General features: G+C 37.4%; 1 protein-coding gene and 1 long non-coding RNA gene across 12 annotated transcripts in view; one reads left to right on the top strand and one right to left on the bottom strand.

The window, feature by feature from the left end:
* C19H2orf76 (chromosome 19 C2orf76 homolog) overlaps nucleotides 1–24861 on the top strand; it is a 54905-nt gene that overhangs the window by 22215 nt on the left and 7829 nt on the right. For 5 of the 11 annotated variants that reach the window (XR_007404022.1, XM_025429422.3, XM_049097428.1 and 2 more), the window contains 5 exons: nucleotides 2956–3072; nucleotides 3945–4089; nucleotides 15783–15833; nucleotides 19949–19986; nucleotides 24398–24494. Coding sequence is in view for 8 of the 11 variants with exons in the window: in XM_025429422.3 (XP_025285207.1) it covers nucleotides 3957–4089; nucleotides 15783–15833; nucleotides 19949–19986; nucleotides 24398–24494 (319 nt within the window). In the remaining 3 variants the exon portion in view is untranslated. The remainder of the gene's footprint in view (nucleotides 1–2955; nucleotides 3073–3944; nucleotides 4090–15782; nucleotides 15834–19948; nucleotides 19987–24397; nucleotides 24495–24861) is intronic. The other 6 variants (XR_007404023.1, XM_025429433.3, XM_049097431.1 and 3 more) reach the window with 3 other exon arrangements.
* On the bottom strand, nucleotides 12921–16653 carry LOC125753071 (uncharacterized). Its single transcript, XR_007404025.1, has 3 exons — nucleotides 16573–16653; nucleotides 14757–14915; nucleotides 12921–13267 (listed from the first exon to the last, which is right to left on the bottom strand). It is a non-coding gene; the product is annotated as an uncharacterized LOC125753071 (long non-coding RNA).

Genomic DNA, 24861 nt, shown 5'->3' on the forward strand with positions numbered 1-24861 from the left:
TTGGCCAGATCCTTTTTTTTTCAGTAGGTTGAACTGCTGGGAAAATGTCACGTTTTATAATCTGTAATATTAGCTTTTTAAACTACCTCTTCAGTATGTCCACCTCCCTAAACTAACAAGCTGCAATTCCTTTTTCTAAAAGAAAAATATTTTATTTATTTGAGAGAGAGAGAATACAAGAGAGTGAGCACTAGTTGGGGGGTTGAGTGGGGGGTTGGGTGGGAGGCAGAGGGTGAAGCTGATGCATGGAGCCTGATGTGACTGGGGGCTTGATCCCAGGACGCTGAGATCAAGATCTGAGCTGAAGGCAGACCCTTAACAGACTGAGCCATCCAGGTGCCCCTACAAGCTGTAATTCCTGCAGTCCTTAAGACAGATCAAAAAATGGTTGCCTTCTGACAGTAGCTATAATTCTTTAGGGACTAAGTATGAATTATAACAAATTTCTGATGAAGATGACAATGCATTGCTGACCAAAATTAGATATTAAAGCAAATTCAAACTTTCAACTATTTATGACATTTGGGCAGCTTTTCATTAAGTGAAAGGAACAAACCTCTCATTAAAAAAGTTTCATAAGGCAGGCATGTGCCAGTCTGCCCGGCTTCTTAGACCATTTTTATGACTTATTTATTGCACCTGAGAATCTAGCATCTTCTCCTGCCTACATGACCTGTTCCCAAGTTGACTGTTGCTAAAAGCGGCTACTATTAATTGAGATTCTATATGAAATCCAAATATGTGTTGCAGCAAACACGTGGAGTTGATTTTGAGGTAGATCTGTTCATGTCTAAACTCTTTGGGGACTTGGACTACACTATAGGCTTCCTGGCATGTGTGGTTGGATGTGTGTACCTATGTTTTGGAGGGCTTCTTTGTTGTTGTGGGAGCTCGATGACAGGAGGAAGAAGTCATGATTTCAGTTAACACTGCTTCTAAAATCTTTTACACTATGCCTTTTTCAAGAGCTATATTCAGTACTTCAATATATTTTATATCATAATTTTGTAGATGTCTGCTGAACTGCTTTTTAGTAGATTCTAGGATCAGAATTTTTAAAGAGATTTTATTTATTTATTCAGGAGAGATGCAGAAGGAGAGGCAGAGACATAGGTAGAGGGAGAAGCAAGCTCCCCAAGGGGAGTCCGATGTGGGACTTGATCCTGGAAATCTGGGATCATGACCTGAGCCAAAGGCAGAAGGTCAACCACTGAGCCCTCCAGGTGTCCCTAGGATCAGAATTTTGGGGGAGCATCATAATCCAGATTTAGGAAGAAATAGTGTCATAGCTAATACTGGAATTATCTATTCCAATTATTAATTTGAGGTCATTAAGCACTAAACGTGATTATAAGGTGAACCCTTACCTAATATTTTAGAGGGAGAAAATAATTTTCAGTTTATTAAGAACCATTCATTTAAATACAATATAAATAATTTTTAATACAGTATAAATTATAATTATAAATTTATGCATTTAGACAGTTTGAACCTTTGCTTTTCACACATAATGTGCTATATATTCTTTGAAATATTATATAGCATTATAGCATTATATAAGCATTGTATGATACAGAGAGACTTTCTAGGCCAAATTAGTGTGGCTTTTTTGTGTATATTATGAAATAGTTCAGACACACTAAAAGCCACAAAGAATAATACACTATCCATATACCTAACGTCTTGCTCAAGATATGAAATTCTACCGATATAATTGGCCCTTGTACTTCTCTCTAATTGCATAATCCTTCCTTCACCTCAGAAATAATAATTGTCTCCTTTTATACATAATAAAAGCTATGTTTTTGAACTTTGTATAAGTGGTGAGATCTCTGACTCTTCTGCCACTTTTTTTTTTCATTTGCCATAATATTTCTGAGATTCATTTTTGTTGATTATAGGTCCATTCATTTTTACTGCTTGTGTTCTTTCACTGTATGCCATAAGTTCCTTATCTCTTCTGTTGACAGAGATGTTGTTTTCACAGGGTTTTTTTTGCAATTAAGTGCTTTTCTTGTACACGTATTTCAGTTTCCCTAGGGTACCTTTGGGGATCCCTGGGTGGCGCAGCGGTTTGGCGCCTGCCTTTGGCCCAGGGCGCGATCCTGGAGACCCGGGATCGAATCCCACATCGGGCCCCCGGTGCATGGAGCCTGCTTCTCCCTCCGCCTGTGTCTCTGCGCCTCTCTCTCTCTCTCTCTCTGTGACTATCATAAAAAAAAAAAAAAAAAAAAAAACCTAGGGTACCTTTGAATGAAATTCCTGGATCAAAAGGTATCTGTTGGGGATGCCTACCTTCCCTGATTAAATTCTCATGGTTCTACACCCTTCTTTGCCAACACTAGGTACTATCAGATTTTTTTTTTTTTTTAGTTTGTTACTTCAGTGAGTGTTATGTCTCATAATTTTGAATTTCTCTGATTACTAGGGAGGTTGGATGTCCTTTCTTATGTGTAGCATTAGAGGTGTTTTTTCCCTAGTATAGTTGTATATTATGGCAGAAAATTATTTGTAAAGTTGAAGGTAGCATGAAGTACTTCTACTAGATAGGAATGTACCATAATTGTATCCTTAGAACATTGGCAACTTTGTAGATTTTTTGAGAGGAAATAATATGGCATGATTTTCCAATAGTACATTAGAGCATGGACTTGGGAATCAAACTGATGCTTGAAACCTGGCTGCATCGTCTTTTTTTTTTTTTTCCTGATTTTGTTTTGTTTTGTGTTTAGAGGGGATGGGAGGGGCAGACAAAGAAAGAGGGAGAGAATCTTAAGCAGGCTCTCCGCCCATAAAACCCTGACATCATGACCTAAGCCAAAATCGAGAGTTAGGATGCTTAATGGACTGAGCCACCCAGGCACCCTAGGCTCCATTGTTCATCCACATTATGACCTTAGACGATTTGTACAATCTCTCTGAGTCTGTTTCCTCACCTTTTTTTTTTTTTTTAAGATTTTATTAAGTAATCTCTACACCTGACATGGGGCTTGAACTTAAAACTCCAAGATCAAGAGTTGCATACTCTACTGACTGATCCAATCAAGGCACACCTGTTTCTTCATCTGTAAGGTGAGTATAATACCTCGTGGTTTGGTGATAGAATGAAGGAAGATAACATAAACAGCGAGCACATAGCACTAGCATATGGTTTTAGGATGAAATAAATGTGCTTCTACAGTAGTGTGGAAGATGGATAATACCATGGCAGAAAATGAAGTTGACACTGAAATCTGGCACTATTTGTGAGTACATAATGTGATCTGTTGATAATCTGTTGTTAGTTTACTCTAAGGCAAATGTACTCCAAATCAGGAACAAGCAAGAAGACACCTGGCATGGCAAATCCAGATGAGTCATGTCTATGCCATGTATCTGTGTTTGACAATCCCACATCTCCCCACACACAAACACCCACCCACACCACTTGTGTTCATCTTCTGGGCCCTGTCAGTTAGTTTCGTTTTTCTTTTCTTTTCTCTTCTCTTTTTTCTTTCTTTCTTTCTTTCTTTCTTTCTTTCTTTCTTTCTTTCTTTCTTTCTTTCTTTCTTTTCTTTTCTTTTCTTTTCTTTTCTTTTCTTTTCTTTCTTTCTTCTTTCTAAGATTTTATTTGTTTATTCATGAGAGACACAGAGAGAGAGGCAGAGACACAGGCAGAGGGAGAAGCAGGCTCCCTGCGGGGAGCTTGATTCAGGACTTGATCCCAGGACCCTGGGATCACCCCAGGATCACTCCCCAAAGAGGAACACTCAACCACTGAGCCACCTAGGCATCCCTGCCTTGTCAGTTTCATGCCAGTCAGGACATCAGTGACTGTGACAAGGCTGTCCAGGGTCACAGTGGATAGGTAGGAGTAACCTTGGGATCCTTGTGGGTGGAAATGTAGACTTTTAGATAATTGTGAATTGATGTTACTTAGACTCTTCTCATGTCCCTTGCCACAGGAATTTCTCCACATGGCTTCCAAAGAAGTGACCATTACAGTTCGCCTCATTCGTTCATTTGAGCATCGCAATTTCAAGCCTATAGTATATCATGGAGTTAATTTGGACCAAACTACAAAGGAATTTATAGTCTTTCTAAAGCAAGGTATGAGATGTCTTAGTCGTTTTGCTTTATTAGTATTTTGAAAAATGTAGATGACTATTACATTGATGGTAATCATTTATTTTTTTAGAATTTATTTATTTGAGAGAGACAGAGATAATGACAGAGCACAAGCCAGGAGGAGAGGGAAAAGCGGGCACCCCACTGAGCAGAGCACCTGCCTAGGGACTCAGTACCAGAACCTTGGGATTATGACCTGAGCCAAAGGCTGATGCTGATGGTAATCTTTTAAAAATACTCTGAAAGATACTAATCTAGGTTCTCAGCCAGGTGCTATGTCAGCTCTTATTCTGGGCCTTGTTATCAGTTGGAAGTATCTTCCTGAGGCTCATTTAGCTTTGTGTGTGCCTTCCTTAGGAATTATTACCATCGTGTTTGGCTTCTCCCTTTTTTCCCTGCGTTTTTTTTTTTATTAAAGAAATATTTAGATTTGCTTCTAATGGGCTTATGTATTTGGAGGTTGATTAACAAGGGAATGCAATGTAGCTAACTGTATTACCTGGCTGAGTATACAGAGGACCTCACAAGAAGTACAGTAGGAAAGTGGCAGGTCTCTGTCTGTACAGCCAGAAAATCATGAGAGCTATTGGTCATTGTGATTATAGAAATAACAACCAGACCAACTGGTGGTAGTTTATCATTTTTAGCTTAAAATTCAATAGGCATGTAGTCAGCAAAGGCTTTTGATAAGACTTTGATGGGTTTCTAACCTCCATTTTTAATTATTGACATGTTCTAATCACCAGCATTTGATAAAACATCTAGAATGAGCTTTTATTATTTTAATTGAAATGTAATTTACATATGGTGTAATGTACAGATCATAGTTTTGACAAATATATCACTTTATTTTTTAAAAAAGATTTTATTTATTTGAGAGAGGGCAACAGAGCATGAGTAGGGGGAGGGGCAGAAGAAGAAGGAGAAGCAGACTCCCTGATGAGCCTGATTCGGGGCTCGATCCCAGGACCCTGGTATTACAGCCCAAGCTGAAGGCAGATGCTCAACCAGCTGAGCCACCCAGTCACACTACATGTATCACTTGATATGTCTTAATCTTTTCTTTTTTTCAACTTTGACAAAGTTTCAGACAGAAAAGTTGCAAAAATAGGATAGAATTCCTGGATGCTCTTACACAGGTTCCTGAACTGTCAGTATTTTGTTACATTTATTTTAACCTGCCCCCCTACCTCTTTTTTCCCTTTTTCTCTCTTATTCTCTTTACCCCCTCATTGTTTTCTTTCTGAATTTAGAAGTACATTGCTGCCATGATTCTCCTTCCTTTCTAAATATTTAAGTGTTTATTTCCTAAAAGCAAGGAATTATCTTACCTAATTACAGTACAGTGATTAAAATCAGGAATTTAACATTGAAACAATATTATTACCTATTCTGTAGACCTTTTTGAGATTATCATTATTCCAATAAGGCCTTTTGTAACCCCCCCCCCCAAAAAAAAATTCCAAGGTCGCATGTTACATTCAGTTCCTTTAATCTGAAATGAATTTCTTTAATCTGGAGTCTTTATTTTGTGTTGGCAGTTTTGAACAGCACAGGTCAGATGTTTTGTAGAATGCAACTCAGGTAGATTTTTCTGTTTTCTCACAGTTAGATTTAGGTTAAATGTTTTGGCAGAGAAATCATAGCAGTGATGCTAACTTCTCTGTGCATCACCCCAGGAGGATCTACCACTCGCCAACTCTGTTACTGGCAAATGGTAACTTTCATCAGTTGGTGAAAGTGAGGTCTGTCAAGTTTCTCCACTGTAAATATTAATTGTAATGGACAAGTGATTTGTAGGAACATATCCTGAGACCATCCTGTTACTATCCAACTTACACCACCAGTTTAGCATTCTTTTATGATTCTTGCCTGGATACAATGATAATGATGATAATGGGCAAAATGGTAATTTTTCTTAATCTGTCATTGCTTCTGCATATGATACCTGTTTTCCTACACTAAGGAAGAGGTTTCACACCCCTATTCCCACCATCCCATGTATTTAATCATTTGTTCATAGCATTGTGGACTTGTGGATTCTTACTTTATTCAAAGGATTATAATTCTTTACTATCAAGATTTATTTGGATGCTCCAGTTATCCCTATTTTAGCCAGTGGTAGCCACTTTAATCTTTCCCCACGTCCTTCTATAACATGCCCCCATAATTCTTTGAGTGCTTCTTTATTTTTGGTACAAGATGTTCCAGACTTATTCTATTTGTTCCCTCCGTCAGCCTTGGGATCAGCTGTTTCTCTGAGGAACTCTGATTTCATTCCTGGAGAATGATCTTGGAAAACCAGTATCCTGATCTATATATATGCAATACAAATGTATATAGCTAAATTTTTAAAATGTGAATTCTTGACATTTTACTTTTTGATTGACTTTGTAAATTTCTAAACTCTTCTCTTTTATCTTCCCACCTACTCACCAACTTTGGGTGGTTTTACTTTACTCAGTATTACCTAAGTAAGGAGTAGGCAAGGTAGGAAACCTACACAGAAGATAGACCAGGCTTTACTTTGTAGTGACTGTAAAATATTTCATAAGAACAACATAATTACTCCTTAAAGTAACTATAAGCTGACATATGGAGCATATGTTGTTATTGCTATGTTCTTAATTATTAGGGGGAAATTGAGAGTTGGTACTAAGATATTGCCAATTACAGAGTGTCTTGCTTTTGAAAAGATAACACCAGAAGCATATTTGGATTTTGAAATAAAAACAAATCCCCATGTTTCTTATTTTGAAATCTTTATGCATATTATGGATTATAGTGCTCTTAGTGTTGTGGTAGTAAGTGCCATGATGTCCTTGGTACAGTACAGGATAGGTTCTTCTCATAGTCCTTCAGAATGAAGTATAATCTTCAGGCTGCTGCAGTGGCAGGGGAAGATGTTAACTCCCCACACCACCACCACCACCTGGGTTACTGTGTTCTTCCCTTCCTGGGTACCATAGATGCCTTCTCCGTTAGAGTAGTTGTACGGATCACGGTTAGATGCTCAGCCCTGCCTGCCCACATCTTTCACCTGTGTTAGTAATAACATAACTCCTTGTTTCAATTGTGCATGTGGGAAATGTGTCCCACTGACTAAAAGGTGAACTTTTGGGGTGCAGACTCTTTTCATTTGTGGGCTCTGTGCCCAAGCCTATCTGATTAGAGGCACTGTGGAGCTTCTCTGAAAGGTTAGGGAGCCATATATCTACCTTTTATAATTTTGTACATAACAAAGACCAAAGAGTTTATTTCTGGCATTTTTTCAAGTAATAATAACAGCAAACATTACTGTATGTCTGGTACTTTACTGAAAACTTAAATTAGATGATCTCATTTCATCCTCACAGAATCCTTCTAAAGTAGGAACTGTTGTATCCCCATTTGACAGGTGAAGAAACTAAGGAACAGAGAGGTTAAGAAACTTGCCTGAAGTTACATGGCTAATAAAAGGCAAAGCTGCAATTCAACCCTGGCAGTTTAACTGTAACATGTACTCTTTTTTTTTTTAATTTAAATTCAGTTATCATATGGTGTATTATTTCAGGGGTAGAATTTAGTGATTTATCAGTTGCACACAATACCTAGTGCTCATTTCATCATGTGCCCTCCTAAATGCCCATCATCCAGTTACCCCACCCCCCACCTTCCTCCTCTCCAGCAACCCTCAGTTTGTTTCCTGGAGTTCAGAGTCTCTTACGGTTTGTCCCCGTCTGTTTTTATGTTATTTTATTTTTTCTTCCCTTCCCTTATGTTCATTTGTTTTGTTTCTTAAATTCCACATATATATGAACTTGTATGGTATTTGTCTTTCTCTGACTGACTTCGCTTAGCATATGTACTGTTAAACACCACACTAAGTTGTCTCTCTTCTGTTCTGCCTCACTTACTGAAGTGGGATCTCCAAAGTAAATGGATTCACTCAGTGTCAGAAGAGTCGTTGCATTAAGTTCCCTTTGCTCTAGTGTTTTGAACACTGAAAGCTGAAAGCTGGAAGAGTGATTTGACACTGTGGCATAGTGAATTTTGCATACAGCCAGAAATGGTCATTGTGATGAGATCTTTTGGGGTTATTTTATTCTTTGAAGAGAGGGGTTATTTTAGATTCCTTCTTGCTTTTCTAACTGTTCTTCACCTTTTGCCATCCTTACTCTGGTCTCCTGTCATAACTGTCTGTTTCTCCCTTAGCAAAAGAACTTTGGTTAAATTGGATTCATTCTCTATTGAGAAGCACTGTTCTTCAACAACATGCTATTAAAACCTAAAGTTGTATAATAAATATAAACACATATTTATAAAAAGTATAAATATAAACATATAGGATTATTTATATGTAGGTTTATAAATATAATAAACCTGTTATTAACATATGGGGAATGGATGTTAATCAGATATTCTGATCACAGACGTACTGTATTACTACTACCTTACATAGATGGCTAATTTTCTAGATTTAGAATAGTGTACCAACCAATTATCTGGATAATATAAGACCTTTCACTTATTCTTTGATTTGAAAACATTTCAATATTTTGTAATCTTCCAGGTCTTGCTTCTGAACATAAAATCACTCCACTGGTGAAACAGAAAAAAAACCTAGAGGATTTGCCCAACCTACTAGTTCAGAACTCCTCTTTATCCCGCCTTACTCATGGTGGTATGTTGCTCTGTAAAGCCGCTGTTCCATTGGGTGACTCCTAGAAGAGTTAGGGTTTCTTTGTCTTCATATGTTTCTTTGTATCTGATGTTTCTGTCCAGTTTCCCATTTGTAACATTTTATATTACTACTCTGCTACATTTGTTGGAATGAATGAGCCAACATTGATGCCTCATTAACTAAAGTCCATGGTTTCTTATGGTCTCCTTAGTGTTTATCTAACATCTTTTTTGTGTTCCAGGATCTCTTCTAGAACTCCACACTACATTCAATTATCACATCGCCCTAGGTTCCTGGGGCATCTGCAGGTTCTTGTCACATCTAACCTGCTTGATGGCTTTCACAGTTTTAAGAAGCGCGGGTCAAGCCTTTTGTAGGACAGCCCCCTAGTGGAATTTGCTTGATACCTTTCTTGTCATTAGCCTGGGGTTATGGGTTTTTGAGAGGAAGGTCTTGAAGGTAGAATGTCACTTATTCCATCCTATCAGAGGTATGTGCTTTGTACATCATTATGATCGTTGCCATCAGATCATCTGGCTGTGGTGGTGTTAGGTGAAGTTACTCTCCCCTCTTTTCATATCACATTGTTTGGAATAACAGCTCAGACACAATTCAAGAGTGGGGAGTTATGTTCTCCCTCCTTAAGTGGGGTAATATCTATATCATTTATTTGGAATTTTTATGCAGGGGGGAATTTTATTTTGTTGTGTAAATTCTTCTGGCTTTGGCCCCTGAGAACTTTAGTTGTATTCTGTGCCCCTTTGACATATGCCATCTCTCTCTCTCTCTGTGTGTGTGTGTGTGTGTGTGTGTGTATTGAGTACTTAGTCACTTTCTGGTACTATAAGATGCTTCAGGCTCATTAAGTGTATTTCCTGTCCCAGTCCCAGAATCAGCCATTTCTCAAAGGAATTCTGGTTCCTGAAAGTCAGATCTGGGTGCTAGGGGTGCTCACTACTCCTAGTGTATTGTTCTTTAAAGCTCTCTCAGTTGAAAGAGTGAAGAAATGTATCAGCCTGTGTATATACACATATCTATCAGTATTTTCATGTCACCATCTGTATCTGTATGTTAAACATGTGTCCTTCCTGATATTTTCCAATCCATTCCAACATGTACCTCCTGGCTTCCACCAGTGCGCCCTTCCCCCACCCCACTGCCTCTTTGTATTCTCACTCCAAGAATGAGAATCTGGCTCCTGTCATCTGCCATCCATGGATTTAATTTTCGAATTCCCTTATCCATGGCTAGCAGTATCAGAGTTGTTAATCTGTATCCTTTGGGAAGCAACTTGTTATTAACTAGAGTACAGTGCTTCTGTGCAGTTCCTTTTGCCTCAGTCTTAAAAAAAAATCTCTTCATTGCTACAGTCACTGAGGTCAGCAGCTTTTCTTCCAGCACCTTCAGGAAATTTGTTTCATACATTTGCAATACTCCTGGATTCTCTTGTCACCATCTGCATTCTTTCCTGGGATCCTCTGTCCTCCTAAACGGTGGTTTGTTTGTTTGTTTTATACTTTGCATACATTGAAGTTCACTCTTTGTGCTATAAAAAGTTCTATGGGTTTCAACAAATGAATAATGTTGTGTAGCCACTATTACACTGTCATACAGAATAGTTTCACTGCCATGAAAATCCCCCATGCTTCACTTATTTATCCTCTCCTGCAAGCCCCAGGTAATCCCTGATCTCTTTACTGTCTCTAGTTTTACTTTTTCCAGGCTATCATGTGCTTGGATTTATGTAATACGTAGCCTTTGCAGACTGGTTTCTTTCAATTAGAAACATGTATTTAAGCTTCCACTGTGTCTTTTCATGGCACATTATATCATCTTAATTTCCTTTAATCTGAAACAGGCCCCATCTTTTGTGAATATGAAAGCCTTTTTTTCTTATTTTATAATTTTTCTGCAAATATATTTCACCATGTAAAGAAAAACAGTAACAATATGTTTTGGGGTTTATGTAAATAGATGACAGCACTAGCACAAAGGCTAGGAGGGAGAAATGGAAGCACAAGATTTTTTCACAATCTATAAAATGATACAGTATTGCTTGGAGATAGAACAATAAGTTAAAGATATTTACTGCGGACTTGAAAACAACCATGTGCATGCACAAACACATCACCTAAGAGTTATAGGTAATATGCCAACAAAAGAGTTAAAATGGAATCATAAATTGTCAAATAGGTCAATCCAAAGGGAGATAGAAGAGGAAATAACAGATGGACAGAACAAAACAGAACCCAGATAACAAAGTGGTAGATTTAAATTCAATCATATTAATAATCACAATAAATGTAAATGGTCTGAACACCCTAATTAAAAGACAGACCTATAACAGGAAGTTCTAAATTATATGTTGCCTATAAGAAATGCTCTTTAAGTATAAAGATAAAAATCAGTTAAAAGTAAAAGGATGAAAAAGTTTCACCATGCTAATACCAATCAAAAGAAAACTGGAGTGACTACAGTAACATCAGATAAAGTAGATTTCAGAGTAAAGTTTATTACTAGGGATAAAGACTATTATTTTATAATGGTAAGGCATCAATTAATCAAGACAACATAATGATTCTAAATGCTTATGCACCTGACACAACACAACTTCAGAAATATGAGGTCAAAACGAATAACCTACAAAGAAAAATAGATGAATTTGCAATCACTGTGGGAGATTTCAGCATTGCTCCCTCAATAATTGATGGGACAAGTAGATAGAAAATCAGTAAGGGTACAGAAAACTTGAGTAATGCTATTGGACTAAATTGGCCCAAGTGACATTTATAGAACACTCCACCAAATAACAGAATATTCATTCCTCTCAAGTGCACACAGAACGTTTACCAAGAGACTATATTTCAAGCTGTAAAATAAGTCATGACAAATGTAAAAGGATTAAAGTCCTACAGTGTATGTTTTCTGACAGTGGAGTTAGATTAGAAATCAATGACGAAAGAATCTCTGGAAAATTCTGAAATATTTGGAAACCAAATAGCATACTTCAAAATAACCTGTGAGAATATGAGAGACTCCTAACTCTGGGAAATGAACTAGGGGTTGTAGAAAGGGAGGTGGGCGGGGGGTGGGGGTGACTGGGTGACAGGCACTGAGGGGGGCACTTGATGGAATGAGCACTGGTGTTATTCTATATGTTGGCAAATTGAACACCAATAAAAAAATAAATTTATATAAAAAATAACCTGTGAGTAAAAGCAGAGATCAAAAGGCAGGGTATTATGAATTGAATTAAGATGAATATACAACTTTTCAAAATTTGTGGGAAGCAGGTAAAATAGTACTTGGAGGAATATTTATAGGACTAGAAATGCCTAAATTAAAAAGATGAAAAGGTCTCAAATCACTTCAGCTTCTATGTTAAGAAATGAGAAAAAGGTAAGTAAATTAAATCCAAAGTAAGCAGAATAAAAGAAATAATACAGATTGGAGTAGAAAATAGGAAGCACAGAAAAAAATCAATAATCAACCAAAGTCGATTCTTTGAAATACATGAAACTGATAAAGCTTTAGCTGGAGTGATTGGGAAAAAAATGAGAGAAAACACAAGTTATCAGTATCAGCAGCAAGAGTTGTTGCACTACTACAGAATCTCTATAGATATTAAAAGAATAATAAAGGAATAAGTTAAACAACTTGATGCCAAAACAAAACAAAACAAAACAAAACTTGATGCCACAAATATGTTATCCCAGGAAAGTGGAGAAGTTCCTTGAAAGGCTCAAACTACCAAAGCCCACTAATAAGCAGATAACCTGAATAATACTGTATCTTAAAATGAACAACGGTTAAAACACATTTCCACACAGAAAACTCTAGTCCCAATTTTAGTCGCTGGTAAATTCTACTATATGCTGAAGGAAAAAAAGATTCCCAATTCCACAGAAACACTTGCATAAAGTTCCAGAGGAGGAAATATTTATCACTTGATTTTCTGAGGCTATCCTTACCCTGCTGTCAAAACCAGAGAATGTAATCAGAAAAAAAAAAAAACCACTACCAACCAATATCTTTCACACAAAAGAGATAGAAAAAATTCATAACCAAAGTTTAGCAAATCAAATCAACAGTATTTAAAGAGGAATAATAAATTTATCTTAGGAATGCAAGGATGATTTACTATCAAAAAATCAATGTAAAAAAGGCAACAAAAAGCAGTCAATGAAAAAAAAACAAAAAAAAAGACAAAAAGCAGTCAATGTAATTCATTATATGCATAGATTAAGGGAGAAAAACCATATGAATATCTCAGTAGATAAAGACAAAATTCAGCATCCATTCCTGTTAGAAACTCTCAGCAAAGTAGGAATAGAAGGGAACTTATTCTACTGATTAAGGATATCTATGAAAAATGGGTCTCCAACATCATACTTAACGGTGGAAGTCTGAGTGTTTTCCTCCTCAGATTAGGAACCAGGCAGGGTTATCTGCTCATGATCACTTCTATTCAACACTGAGCTGGAAGTTCTAGCCAATCTGTTTAGGCAAGGAAAAGAAATAAAAGGCTTCGCTATTGGGAAGAAGTAAAATTGCCATTATTCACTGGTGACATGATTATCTATATAATAATCTATTATGATTTTGTTATGAATCTTATAAAAATCCTGCAGAGTCTATAAAAACACTACTAGAATAAGTGGAGCTTAAGCAGGTTGTAGGTACAAGACCGATACGCAAAAATCAATTGTTATTACTGATATATGGCTGGAAACTTACAAAAAACTTTTTGTAATAGCATCACAAAATATGAAATAGGATACATTTGCTAGAGGATAAGACTTTTGCACCGAAGACTCTTAAAACATCAGTGAGGAGTCCAGACTGAACGAAAGACAATGATTTGATTTTTTTCAAATGTAGGCACCTCTGAGTGTGAGCCATTTCATGGAGCCCTCTGTTCTTACCTCGTGCCTTCACAGTGTTTCATTGTCTTGTTCAGGAACTATAAGTGGTAATAAATTAAACAGATCTAATTCCCCTTTCTAATGTTTCATTAACACTTCTTTGGCTCAGGAATTATAAGTGAGAAATACAAAAGGAGAAAATGAAACTTCTGTTTTCTGGCAAGCCTAAGCTAAGAGGTTTCAAGTGTCTGCCAGGTGGATCCTGGCTCTAGAGAGGTTTGCTTGGACCTACAGGGTTTTATTTTTTTTTTATTATTATTTTTTTTACAGGGTTTTAAAAGTCAGAGAATTTCACCTAAAACCTCAGAGTTTTGTTTTTAGTGTTTTCATTTAAATGTTTAGGCAACCAATAAGAATGGCATGGCAACAGCCCCTTTAATAGGATGCATGCTCCCAGATTTCACAGCACCCCTCACCCCGTTTGACCTGTCTGCTCACTCAGGTCAATTGGCTGGCCCATGTGAATGTGTTTGGCTAAGAATCATTTTAGTTTTTTGTTTTATGTTTGAACATCTGTGCCTGGGACCAGCCCGCTGAGTCTGAGCCATTCATGCTGGACTGGGGGCTTCTATTGTGTAGCAGAAGAGCACCACACTAGTAAGACCTAGCCCTGGCTGTGAACATACCTTCGTTAAAGGTGTGACATGGAATATGTGCTCTCAAGAGTGGGGACTTGTCTTGGTAACTTCTTATTTACCTTGTCCCCAGAATGCTTGGTAGTAGGTATTTTAAATGCATGTAACATAAATGAATAAATGATATTTTAATTTTTGTATATATTCGGCCCTCTAAAAGGTAAATGTGCCTAGAAAAAAACACTCCCTAATTCTGATGTGTGGGTTTTGTCAAGTTTTCTTTATAAATAACACATGCATGCAGTTTTAAGGTCAGAACATAAAAGGAAATCAGTAAAAAAAATCTCCTTCCCACTTCTCTTCTACCAGTACACCATGCTCTCCCCAACCCCAAGAATATAAAAACAAATACAAACATATATTCTTACTTTTCCCCTATTTTACTTGAAAGGTGGCTTACTTTAAAAATAATGGTCTGGGGAGTACCTGGGTGGCTCAGGTGGTTAAGCATCTGCCTTCAGCTCAGCTCATGATCCCAGGATTCTGGGAGCAAGCCCCACATCATGCTTCCTGATCAGCAGAGAGCCTGCTTCTCCCTTTCCCTCTGCCTGCTGCTTCTCCTGCTTGTGCCCTCACTTGCACACTCTGTCAAATAAATAAAATCCTTAAAAAAAATTGTCTGCCTTATGCTTTCTTTTATCTTTAACATATATTGAAGATCTCATTAATAGAGCATTTCCTTTGCATCTTTTTTTTTTTTAGTTGAAAAATATATTTCCTTTTTGGGGCATATTATAATTTAATAAGTCTCCCCAGTGGAGGACATTTGGATTTTTATGAGCATTTGCTATTGTAAACAGTACTACAGTTAGTACCTTTGTATGTATGTCTTATTACACACAGGTGTGAGAGTGTGCAAAGTGTATCTCTGTGATCAATTCTTGAAGTGGAATTGCTAGATCGAAGGATATATGCATATGTAATTTTGATCTATATCAAATTGCCCTCTGCCATACACACCCTCTCAGGCATTTGAAATTCTATTTTAAAAAGAATATTTAATTTGTTTTTGTTTTCTTTTCTTTGAGGAGTTAGAGTAGTTACATTGTAGGTTATCTGAATTTTGGTAAGAGTAATAACATTTGTCTTGATCCTTGGTTTCTATACTGGCCTGACCAATTCTCAGATTCATATGCTAAATGAATGTCACCATATGGAAAATAGTATCTCACCCAGGAATGCTATGTATAGCAAATGCTATTGTATTTAATAAAATGACAATTCATTTAATAATGTGACTGAATTCTTAGTTCAACTAATAACAGCTCAGCATCTCCTCAATGCTTCCATTGTTTTAGATGACCTTTGGGTTTTGATGGCATGTTAGCTTCATTTTGTGTTCTGTCAAATTTTTGAAGTGGGCTTAGTCTGGAGATCTAGAAGAACATAAAAGACTATGCATATACCGCAAGTGTCTATATGAATATGATAAAAATAATATTTCTCTTACAGATATTCCTTTAAGGACCAGCCTGCCACCACCATTCAGAAATTATAAATATGGTAACTAATTTTACTTTTTAAAAACATATTAATATAATTTCACATTAGTTTCATGTTGATAGCAATTTGAATTGGGTTTTCAAAAATGAAGCTACTGGAATGCCTGGGTGGCTCAGTGATTGAGCTTTGCCTTCGGCTCAGGGCGTGATCCCGGAATCCCGGGATCAAGTCCTGTGTCCGGCTCCTTGCGTGGAGCGTGCTTCTCCCTCTGCCTGTGTCTCTGCCTCTCTCTCTTTCTCTGTCTCTCATGAATAAATAAATAAAAATAAAATCTTAAAAAAAATGAATCTACTATCTATAAATAAAAACCAACAGGAAAACTTATTTAGAAGTATAGGAATTCTGGTGTATCCCTGAAGTGAATTGTAATAGTATATGAAAGTGGCCTATTTGTGAGCAACAAATAACATGTTTGGCAAATGATGTCTAAAATGAATTTGTCAGGTAACCGGGAAAGGAAAATGATTTAAGACTAAGAATTAAGAGGTTAAACATTTTAAATATCACTAACTTGGGCACAGTATATAGTAATTTTGTTGTAGTAGTTGATTTAAAAAAATGCAGTAATTAGGCAGGTAGTTTGGTTTCATTATTTGATATAAAGATGGTACAGTTATTAACCTTCAGCACAGTGACACTCACCAAACTTTGAGACCTCACTTGAAAATTATGACGCATCTAATAAATATTTCTGTTAATTGGTACAGGGACATTTTTTGAAGTATAAATTTTTTATTACCTCGGATCATTTTTTGGAGTGCCTTTTAATTCTGTTCCCATTTGGTGGAGCAACTTATGACCTAAAATACTTTGAAATCACAATCTTCACCGTGTGTATGCATTCTAATATCCAGAGACTAATTGTGAGGTCATAAGGGGTAGTCAAGCAGAAGTTGAAGGCACTAAGCGGAAAGTACTTTGATTTATTGGGCTTAAAGAATTTACATACTAAATATTGAATAAGAGAAAGGAATAAAAAGCACGATTAAGTAAATATGAAACTTCTCAATTCTGGCTTTCAGAGTATAATGACTTGCAATATAATCTTAAACTTGAATCAACCTACAGATGCCATTTCCTTTTCTGCATGAGGAGTGTGTGTGTGTGTGTGTGTGCATGTGTGTGTGCGTATATATGCATACATATTCAAACTTGTGTTCCATGTAAACTATTTGAAAGATAAATTTTAGATACCTACAGCATTAGAGTATCTGACTGTTACTCATCATGGTGATAGATCATGTACCTTTTATATCTTCCCACCTTATGAACAGTTTTGTCCTAGGAGTTGAATACTATTCAGGTGAATTGGCAGAAGAAGTAAATACATTTATCTCTGACATTAGAAACTAGACAACCACCAGGGTTTTGATAGACTTCCAGTGACTCAGTCTGAGTTGGGTTTGGCTCTGTAACAATCTGTTGCTTTGTGTCCAGCGAGAAAGGCCAAACGTCACTTTCTCACATGTCATTGTCCTCCAGTATTGCCACCTGCTCTATGGAAATAGAACACATTGGGTGTTGAGGAGTAGAAAGGGTGCAGAGTCAGATTTCTGCTTTTCTGGTTGCGGTCTCTGTGCCCTTGGGCAAAGGGCGGGCTTGCTGTCCAGGCCAGGGGGAGTCTGAGATTTCTCAGGGCCCCTCCTCCTATTTAATTGGCATCTATATCTATGATTGGTATATCCCGACCAGACTGTGTTCTGAAGCACATTGGATGCTGTCTTATTTTTAAATCCTTATTACCTAGACACTGTGCATGTGTGCAGTAAATACTGGTGGCTGTGCAGTGCGGGGCCACTGATACTGTTTATTTCATAAGGCCGTATGAGATTAAACCATGCTTGTGTGAACACATCAAATGCCCCACAAATATATTATTTTTATTTTTAGGAGATTACTTTCCTCAAGGAATTTGTATTTAGGGTACAATACCCACAGATGTTGTTTCTGTTAACAATGAAATTTTTTTTAAAAAAGAAGTAAAAACAAGTGAAAGATTATTCAACAAGGAAAGGCGCATTATTAGTACAGTATCTTTTGCCAGCTTGTAGTTTCTCTGACCCTCTTTTTTTTTTTTTTAAGATCTTATTTATTTATTCATGAGAGACACACCGAGAGAGGCAGAGACACAGGCAGAGGGAGAAGCAGGCTCCATGCAGGGAGCCTGACGTGGGACTTGATCCTGGGACTCCAGAATCATGCCCTGGGCTGAAGGCAGACACTAAACCGCTGAGCCACCCAGGGATCCCTTTCTCTGACCCTCTTAACAAGTCTTACCAGTTTCTGTTGGAGACAAAAATCTGAAAATTTCTGTTCAAGTCATTTCTTCTTCTGCTTAAAAAAAAATGTGGCTTTCTTTTTTTTTTTTTTTAAATTTTTATTTATTTCTGATAGAGAGAGAGAGAGAGAGAGGCAGAGACACAGGCAGAGGGAGAAGCAGGCTCCATGCACCGGGAGCCCGACGCAGGACTCGATCCCGGGTCTCCAGGATCGCGCCCTGGGCCAAAGGCAGGCGCCAAACCGCTGCGCCACCCAGGGATCCCCAAAATGTGGCTTTCTTATTGTGGGTTTGCAGGACCCATAGAGCAAGGATTTATCTAATTTAAAGGCTCTTTAGCAAAATATATAAAACATGATTAATACTTGGGAAGGTCAAACTACAGTTTTGCATTTTGGTTGTAACAGACTTTAAGCAGAATTCTTTTACTTAAAAAACTGTTACTGGCTTTACTAACTTGTCTTTAATAATAAACCGATACCCATCTATAGTGAGAAAAAGATAATAGGTAACTCAGAATGATAGACAATCCAAAAGCCAACTTGTTTATTTTCTTGTGTACGTTCTGAGCTTATTTTTAACAATTGTGGTATATTTACATTCCATATATGCATTTTTCACTTAGATTTAGTTTTAGTTCTCAACTATATGTAGTTACAGTCCTAGGATTAGGCAGATATTGTGTTAACAATTGCAATAAAGGGTGATGGGCACTAAGGAGGGCACTTGATGAAATGAGCACTGGGTGTTATATGTTGGCAAATTGAATTAAATATTTAAAAAATTGCAATAGATAATTGAAAGTTGACCTTTTAAAATCATGGGTAATTCAGAGTGCTAGAGCTCTTAAGTGGATTGCAATCCTATTCTCTTGTATTATTAGAACAGTTAAGGCCTGTTTTTTAAGTAGATCCTGTCACTTCATTTTACTGTTGGACTTCTTTATTGAATTGAATGGTATGATTGCTAGAAATGAATTTTAGTTTAGGTTATGAGTTTATGCAGAGAGAATAGTATATGTTTTCATAATACATTAATTAGCTGGTTAAATAAAACTGAGTGAAGAATTGGAAACTTTCTGACTTGAAACCCGTTGAATGCTCAGCCCTGGCTATAATTAAGAGCTCACTGTTGCAGAGTCAGACTTTACCCAGTGTAGAGAAATGACTTATTAGAAAAGCACAGTGTAGCCTGACTTCAAGATAAACAGATTAAGGAGTGAAGGAGGATTGAATAAAGCAGATTAGGTGGTGTGAACCTGTGCAACATTTCAAAACCAGGAGGCAAATACTGATATTCTTTGGGCCTTAGCAGTCCTGCTCAGATTACCAGTGAGCCTGAACTCTGAGAGTGGTAATAATTTGTCAGGATGATAATTTGACCTCCTGTCACTGTATGTATTCTGAGAGATTGGTAGGATTTTTTCAACTATTTACATTAATGTCCGACATGTTTTATATTATTTGCTAATCATAGCCTTTTGTGACTCCAAAAAAAACCAGGATAGAGTAATATCCACCCTCTTCTAAGGGAAAATGTGCTGAATTCACTGCAGGTTATGGCACACAGTTGCATGTGTCAAAGACCAAGGCTTTTTTTTTTTTTTTTTTTTTTTTTTTTTAAGACCAAGGCTTTCAAATATCTTTATATATCAGTCACCTTTAACATGATGCTATATAAAAGTATTTTTCTTTTACTGTATTCTAGATTTTTAAATGGAGCTGATCATAAGGCAAGGACTTAAGTTTCTCAATTTCACAGCTGTAGCCTCCCATTTCAGATTATTCAAATGAAGTTTTAAAATAATCTTTTACAAAGACTTCTTTTTTCCTTTCAGATAAACTCAAGATTGTTCATCAAGCACATAAAGCAAAGGTATGTTTCATATGTACTGTATCTGGCACATAGCAAGTAATCATTGTTGGCTTTCTCAGTGAATAAGTGAATGAACACATATACTTCTAAATTATTTTCCATTATAATAGCATTTTAAAAATTTTGCAAATATGCTTTCTACAGCCATTAAGGGAAAAAAAAACCCACTAAGTCCCTGTGAGTAGGAGATCCTTTTAAAAAATGTTAATTTTTTGAAAAGCAAAAACAAGCACAAGCACAAAACTTGGTAAATTGAGGTTACAGATAAAGCCATTCATTGTCTGGCAGTCTGATCCACTTAATTTACTTAATTCTGTACCAGAAGGAAAGAGCCAAAAACAGTTAGAAATAATCTGCTTTTTCTGACCTAACTCTTCGTGTGTGTAAGAGAAGATCCAGCACTGTGACTCTTGGGAACAAACCTACTTGCAGAGAGGTCATGGCCTGCAGTCCTAACAGTATCTTACCTGCCCCAAACAGAACTGTTTGTTTATCATGTATTTACATTTCTGTTTTCTCATTCTTTTTAGAGGAATATATTTATAAAGCCACAGTCGAAGGTTTGCTTCTCATACAGACTAGAGCAATCTTTTTTCTTGAATCTCAGTGACTTTGCATTGACTCCTCATTAAAGCCATTATCTTATTCTGTAATTCTGTAATACAAACTACTCAAGAGCAAGGGTCCGTAATTATTCTTCGTATCTCCAATAGCTGGCATAATGCCTCATTCATAGGAGTGTTTCTGTAACAATTTTTGAATTAAGTGTTTCCTGATTGATTATTTATTTATTAGAGAGAGAGAAAGAGAGAGAGAGCGCACACATGCACACATAGAAGGAGAGGGAGAAACAGACTCCTCTCTGAACAGGGAGCCTGATGAGGGGCTCCATCCCAGGATCCTGGGATCATGACCTGAGTTAAAGGTAGCTGCTTAACTGACTGAACCACCCAGGTGCCCCAAGTATTTATTTTTGAATTCACTTAATTTCATTGTTTTCTCTAGTCCTGGATACCCACCATAAACTCATTCAGCTCTCTCAAATAACTGTATACCAGGGTACAAAGAAAATGGCATGAGGGTATGGCTGTCGACTCTGACTTAGAAACTTCAAAAAACATTTTTTTCCTTGTAGCTTAAAACAACACATGTTTATTCTCATAGTTTTTTGAAGGCCAGAAGTCCAAAATCATTTTCACTAGGCTAAAATCAAGGGCAGGACTGGTTCTTTCTAGTAACTTTATTTTTTTATACCAAGGTTGTATGTACAAACTTGACAATGCTTTAAAATTTAGTGTTCACATGTGTCGGGAGTTGTGGTGTGGAATCTGCACTTTGTATGGGTACTAGAATGTCCACTGTGTCTGGCCATAGACATCATTCTTTTTCTCTTTTCTCGGCCAGGTGGGTTTATAATTTTGTCTCTAAAGTGTGGAGAATAGGAAGTGTGGGTTTGTCATAGGGGGAAAATACACACACACACACACATACACGAAATAAAGTTATAATGAAACAATATGCTCTTTGAGAAAGTTGTAGAATATTTCATGTCATTCTCTACTTAATGTTGCATTTTTACATTGTTGGGCTTGTTCATATGCTCATATTTTCCAAATGAAAACCTAATTCTGTAGTATTCAAATAATTGATATTATGATACTTAAATCAAGTATCATTTCCTCATGTATTTGGAAATCTCTTAGAATGGTTTCTTATATTATAAACACATGTTCCAACCTGGCATGTTAGAGTTATAGAATTAGGACTTATCTTTCCAGTCGAGCAATGTATTAAAAGAGGGATTCCCAAAACAAATTAAGTTGCTTAGAATGTTTCTAGAACCTGGCTTTATAAATTTTCATCTAAACCATAACAATTCTAGTTAAGTACAGACTATATACCTCCTGGGGATGATTCTTCACATTTTTTCTTTAGCTTTTATAAGGAAAGGGGTTGTTATATTTTTAAAGATACAGTTTTAAAACTTCAGAAAAATTTTACCCAAAAGCCCTCGTTGTGCTTTATCCAGCTTCCAGACATTTTTCTCATTTCCCCATCTGCTTCTACTTCCCATTCTCTGTTCCGCATCTGTAGGGCTTGTCAGCATCCGTGGGACCAGCCCATCAGTTTTCCAACCCAGCTGTGATTTTAGTTCCCTTTCTCAGCCAAAGGAAGAGACTTCCAAATGACTCCCATATCTTCATGAACTTAATCACGAAAGGCATATTCCCCATTCCCCTAATATTCTACATTTAGAGGCTTTCTTAATTACCAGATATCCACAGAAATTTCTTCCCATTATTGCAATAAAAAGCTGCCTGGATACCTTCTCACGAGAGCCTCCTATTTGGACTATGAGCTCGGTTTTTATTGAATAGATGAATCAATAGTACAGTGCAAGTAATTACCATAATATGATTTATGGTTATCAAGAAAATGTACTTGTGTATGTATTATGGATTATAATCAGTGGGCTGTTTGCAGAGTCAGAATAATTCCTATTAAAATGATTTAAAATAAAAACTCTAATTTCTTTGTGAGTTTGGAAAGCAGATAGCTACTCTTGTTAAAAGTTTATGAAAGGAAGAAGTCATATCCTAGAATAAATTTTATAAGAAATGTCCAAGATCTTTAAGAAAACTTTGGAATGCTAGTGAAGATCATTCAGTTGTCCACACTCATTGAACTGAACTCCCCTTAAGATCTGTGCATTTTATTTATTTATTTATTTATTATTTATGTATTTCTTATTTTTATTTATTTATTTATGATCTTAGTCCTGGGATTGAGCCCCACTTGTGAGTCTGCTTCTCCCTCTGCCTGTCCCCCTGCTCATGTGTGTGCACTCTTGCTCTCTCTGTCTTGCAAAAATAAATAAAAATCTTAAAAAACAAAACAAATAACTCCCCCCCCCTTAATTTCTGTGCTCTGGAGGTCAAAGCCCTGTACTTTCCAGTGGGTGAAGTTATGGTCTGTGGAGCATGGCTTCTGGGCCTTCTATTTTGGCTACTGGAGTGGCCTTTCTGTTCTCTTTTAGCCATCTAGAAATAGACTATGTTGCTAAGCAGCTACATTCTGGCTGACAGGTGGTTTGTCTAACTAGTGGTCACCTCTATGCTTTTTAGGGGCAGATATCAACTCAAAATCTTCTCCTATAGTTATAATGTTTAACTGGATTTGTAAATTTCATTGGAGGGCAAACTCATCCACCGCCATCCCAAACCTCATAGAGAAAGGTTACTGTCAGTATGACACAGGATCAAGTTAATATGACATCGGATCAGGTGTTTACTAGGTAGGGCAAAGTTTTGAGATGCATAGACTTTTGGCCATCAAGGTAAACTTGCTTGTCTCCAAAGTCATACTGATCAGAGCTCAGGCCTCAGTTCCATATACTCTTGGGTCTGGTTTTTGTTTGTTTGTTTTAAGATTTTACCTATTTATTTTACTTATTTAGTTATTTTTTTCCTATTTATTTGAGAAAGAATGTGTGCGTGTGCACACAAGTGGGGGTGGGGTGGGGGGTAAGAGGGTGGGAGAGTAGAGAGTGGGAGAAAGGAAGGAAGGAGAAGGAGAAGCAGACTTCCCACTGAGCAGGGAGCCCAATGAGGAGAAGCTGGATCCCAGGACCTTGGGATCATGACCTGAGCCAAAGGCAGACGCTTAACCTACTGAGCCACCCAGGCACACCCTCTGGGTCTGTTTCTCAACTTCTCTGACTCCTAGTGTGTTGTGAGGATGAGATGAGGAGGAGGAGGAGGATGACAGCCACAGAAGAGCAGCAGCTAACATGGAGAGGCCTTGCTCTGTGGCTGACACTCCCTTACGGTTTTCTGTACATCATTTAATTTCATGCTTACCCCAGGGCAAAAGAGAAGATTCATTCCCCCCCACCCCGCCCCTTTTTAGAGCTAGAGATTGAGGAGCATGGTTTGGGAAGGGGGACAGGGAGAGAAAGAATCTTAAGTAAGCTCCATGCTGGGCCAGTTTGTAACCTGATATGGGGCTCCGTCTCACGACCCTGAGATTATGACCTGAGCCAAAATCAAGTTGGGCTCTTAACCAACTGACCCACCCAGGGCCCCCTTCTTTTTTTTTACAGAGGAAGAAACTGAGTCTCAGAGAGGCTATGTAGTTTGTTTAGAACATATAGGGGGGCATGAGTGGAACCCAGATTTTTGTCCAGCCCCAGCCCCAAAGCTCTATGCCAGGGTGCTGTCTCCTCAGTGCTTATGGAGTTGTGCACATAGTAGGCACTCACATCCATTTGCTTCTGCCCTGACAGTGATGGGAACAGCATGTGACTTTGGTTATTGCTGTGATCCAGAGTAACATTATTCTGTGTCTTCGAGAAGTCTTACCAAATATGAAGCACCTACGAGTACTGATAAGATGCAGGTTTTCTTTCTAGACAAATGAGCTTGTTTTGAGTCTGGAAGATGATGACACACTCATGCTGAAAGAAGACAGCACGCTGCAAGCCGCTGGAATCGGTGAGAAAGAACGTGGTATGGTGCTGGAGGGGTGCTCGCTTCCCCTCTCTGCTGATGCTGGGCTGATGATGTTTGGATAACTCACCGCAAAGTAAATGCTACCCTTGGTGCTCTTTACACTCCCTGATAATTATTCAGAGGAGGAGGATGAGAATGATGTACATTCAGATCATTTGACTGAGGGCAGGAGATATCTGCTTTCCAAATGTGCAGAATGCAAATAAGTTCATTTCTGCAGGTATGCTCAGAATTCTGCTGAGGGTTATTTTAAGTGATTGACAGATTATTACTCACTTAATAGCCTACTTACTCTTATCAGCATCATGTGAACTGATGGTTTGAGAGAAATGGACCTGGTAAAACTAATATGGAATAATGAAGT

The sequence above is a fragment of the Canis lupus genome, chromosome 19, assembly GCF_003254725.2.
Source record: "Canis lupus dingo isolate Sandy chromosome 19, ASM325472v2, whole genome shotgun sequence".
In the NCBI taxonomy this organism is placed as follows: domain Eukaryota; kingdom Metazoa; phylum Chordata; class Mammalia; order Carnivora; family Canidae; genus Canis; species Canis lupus.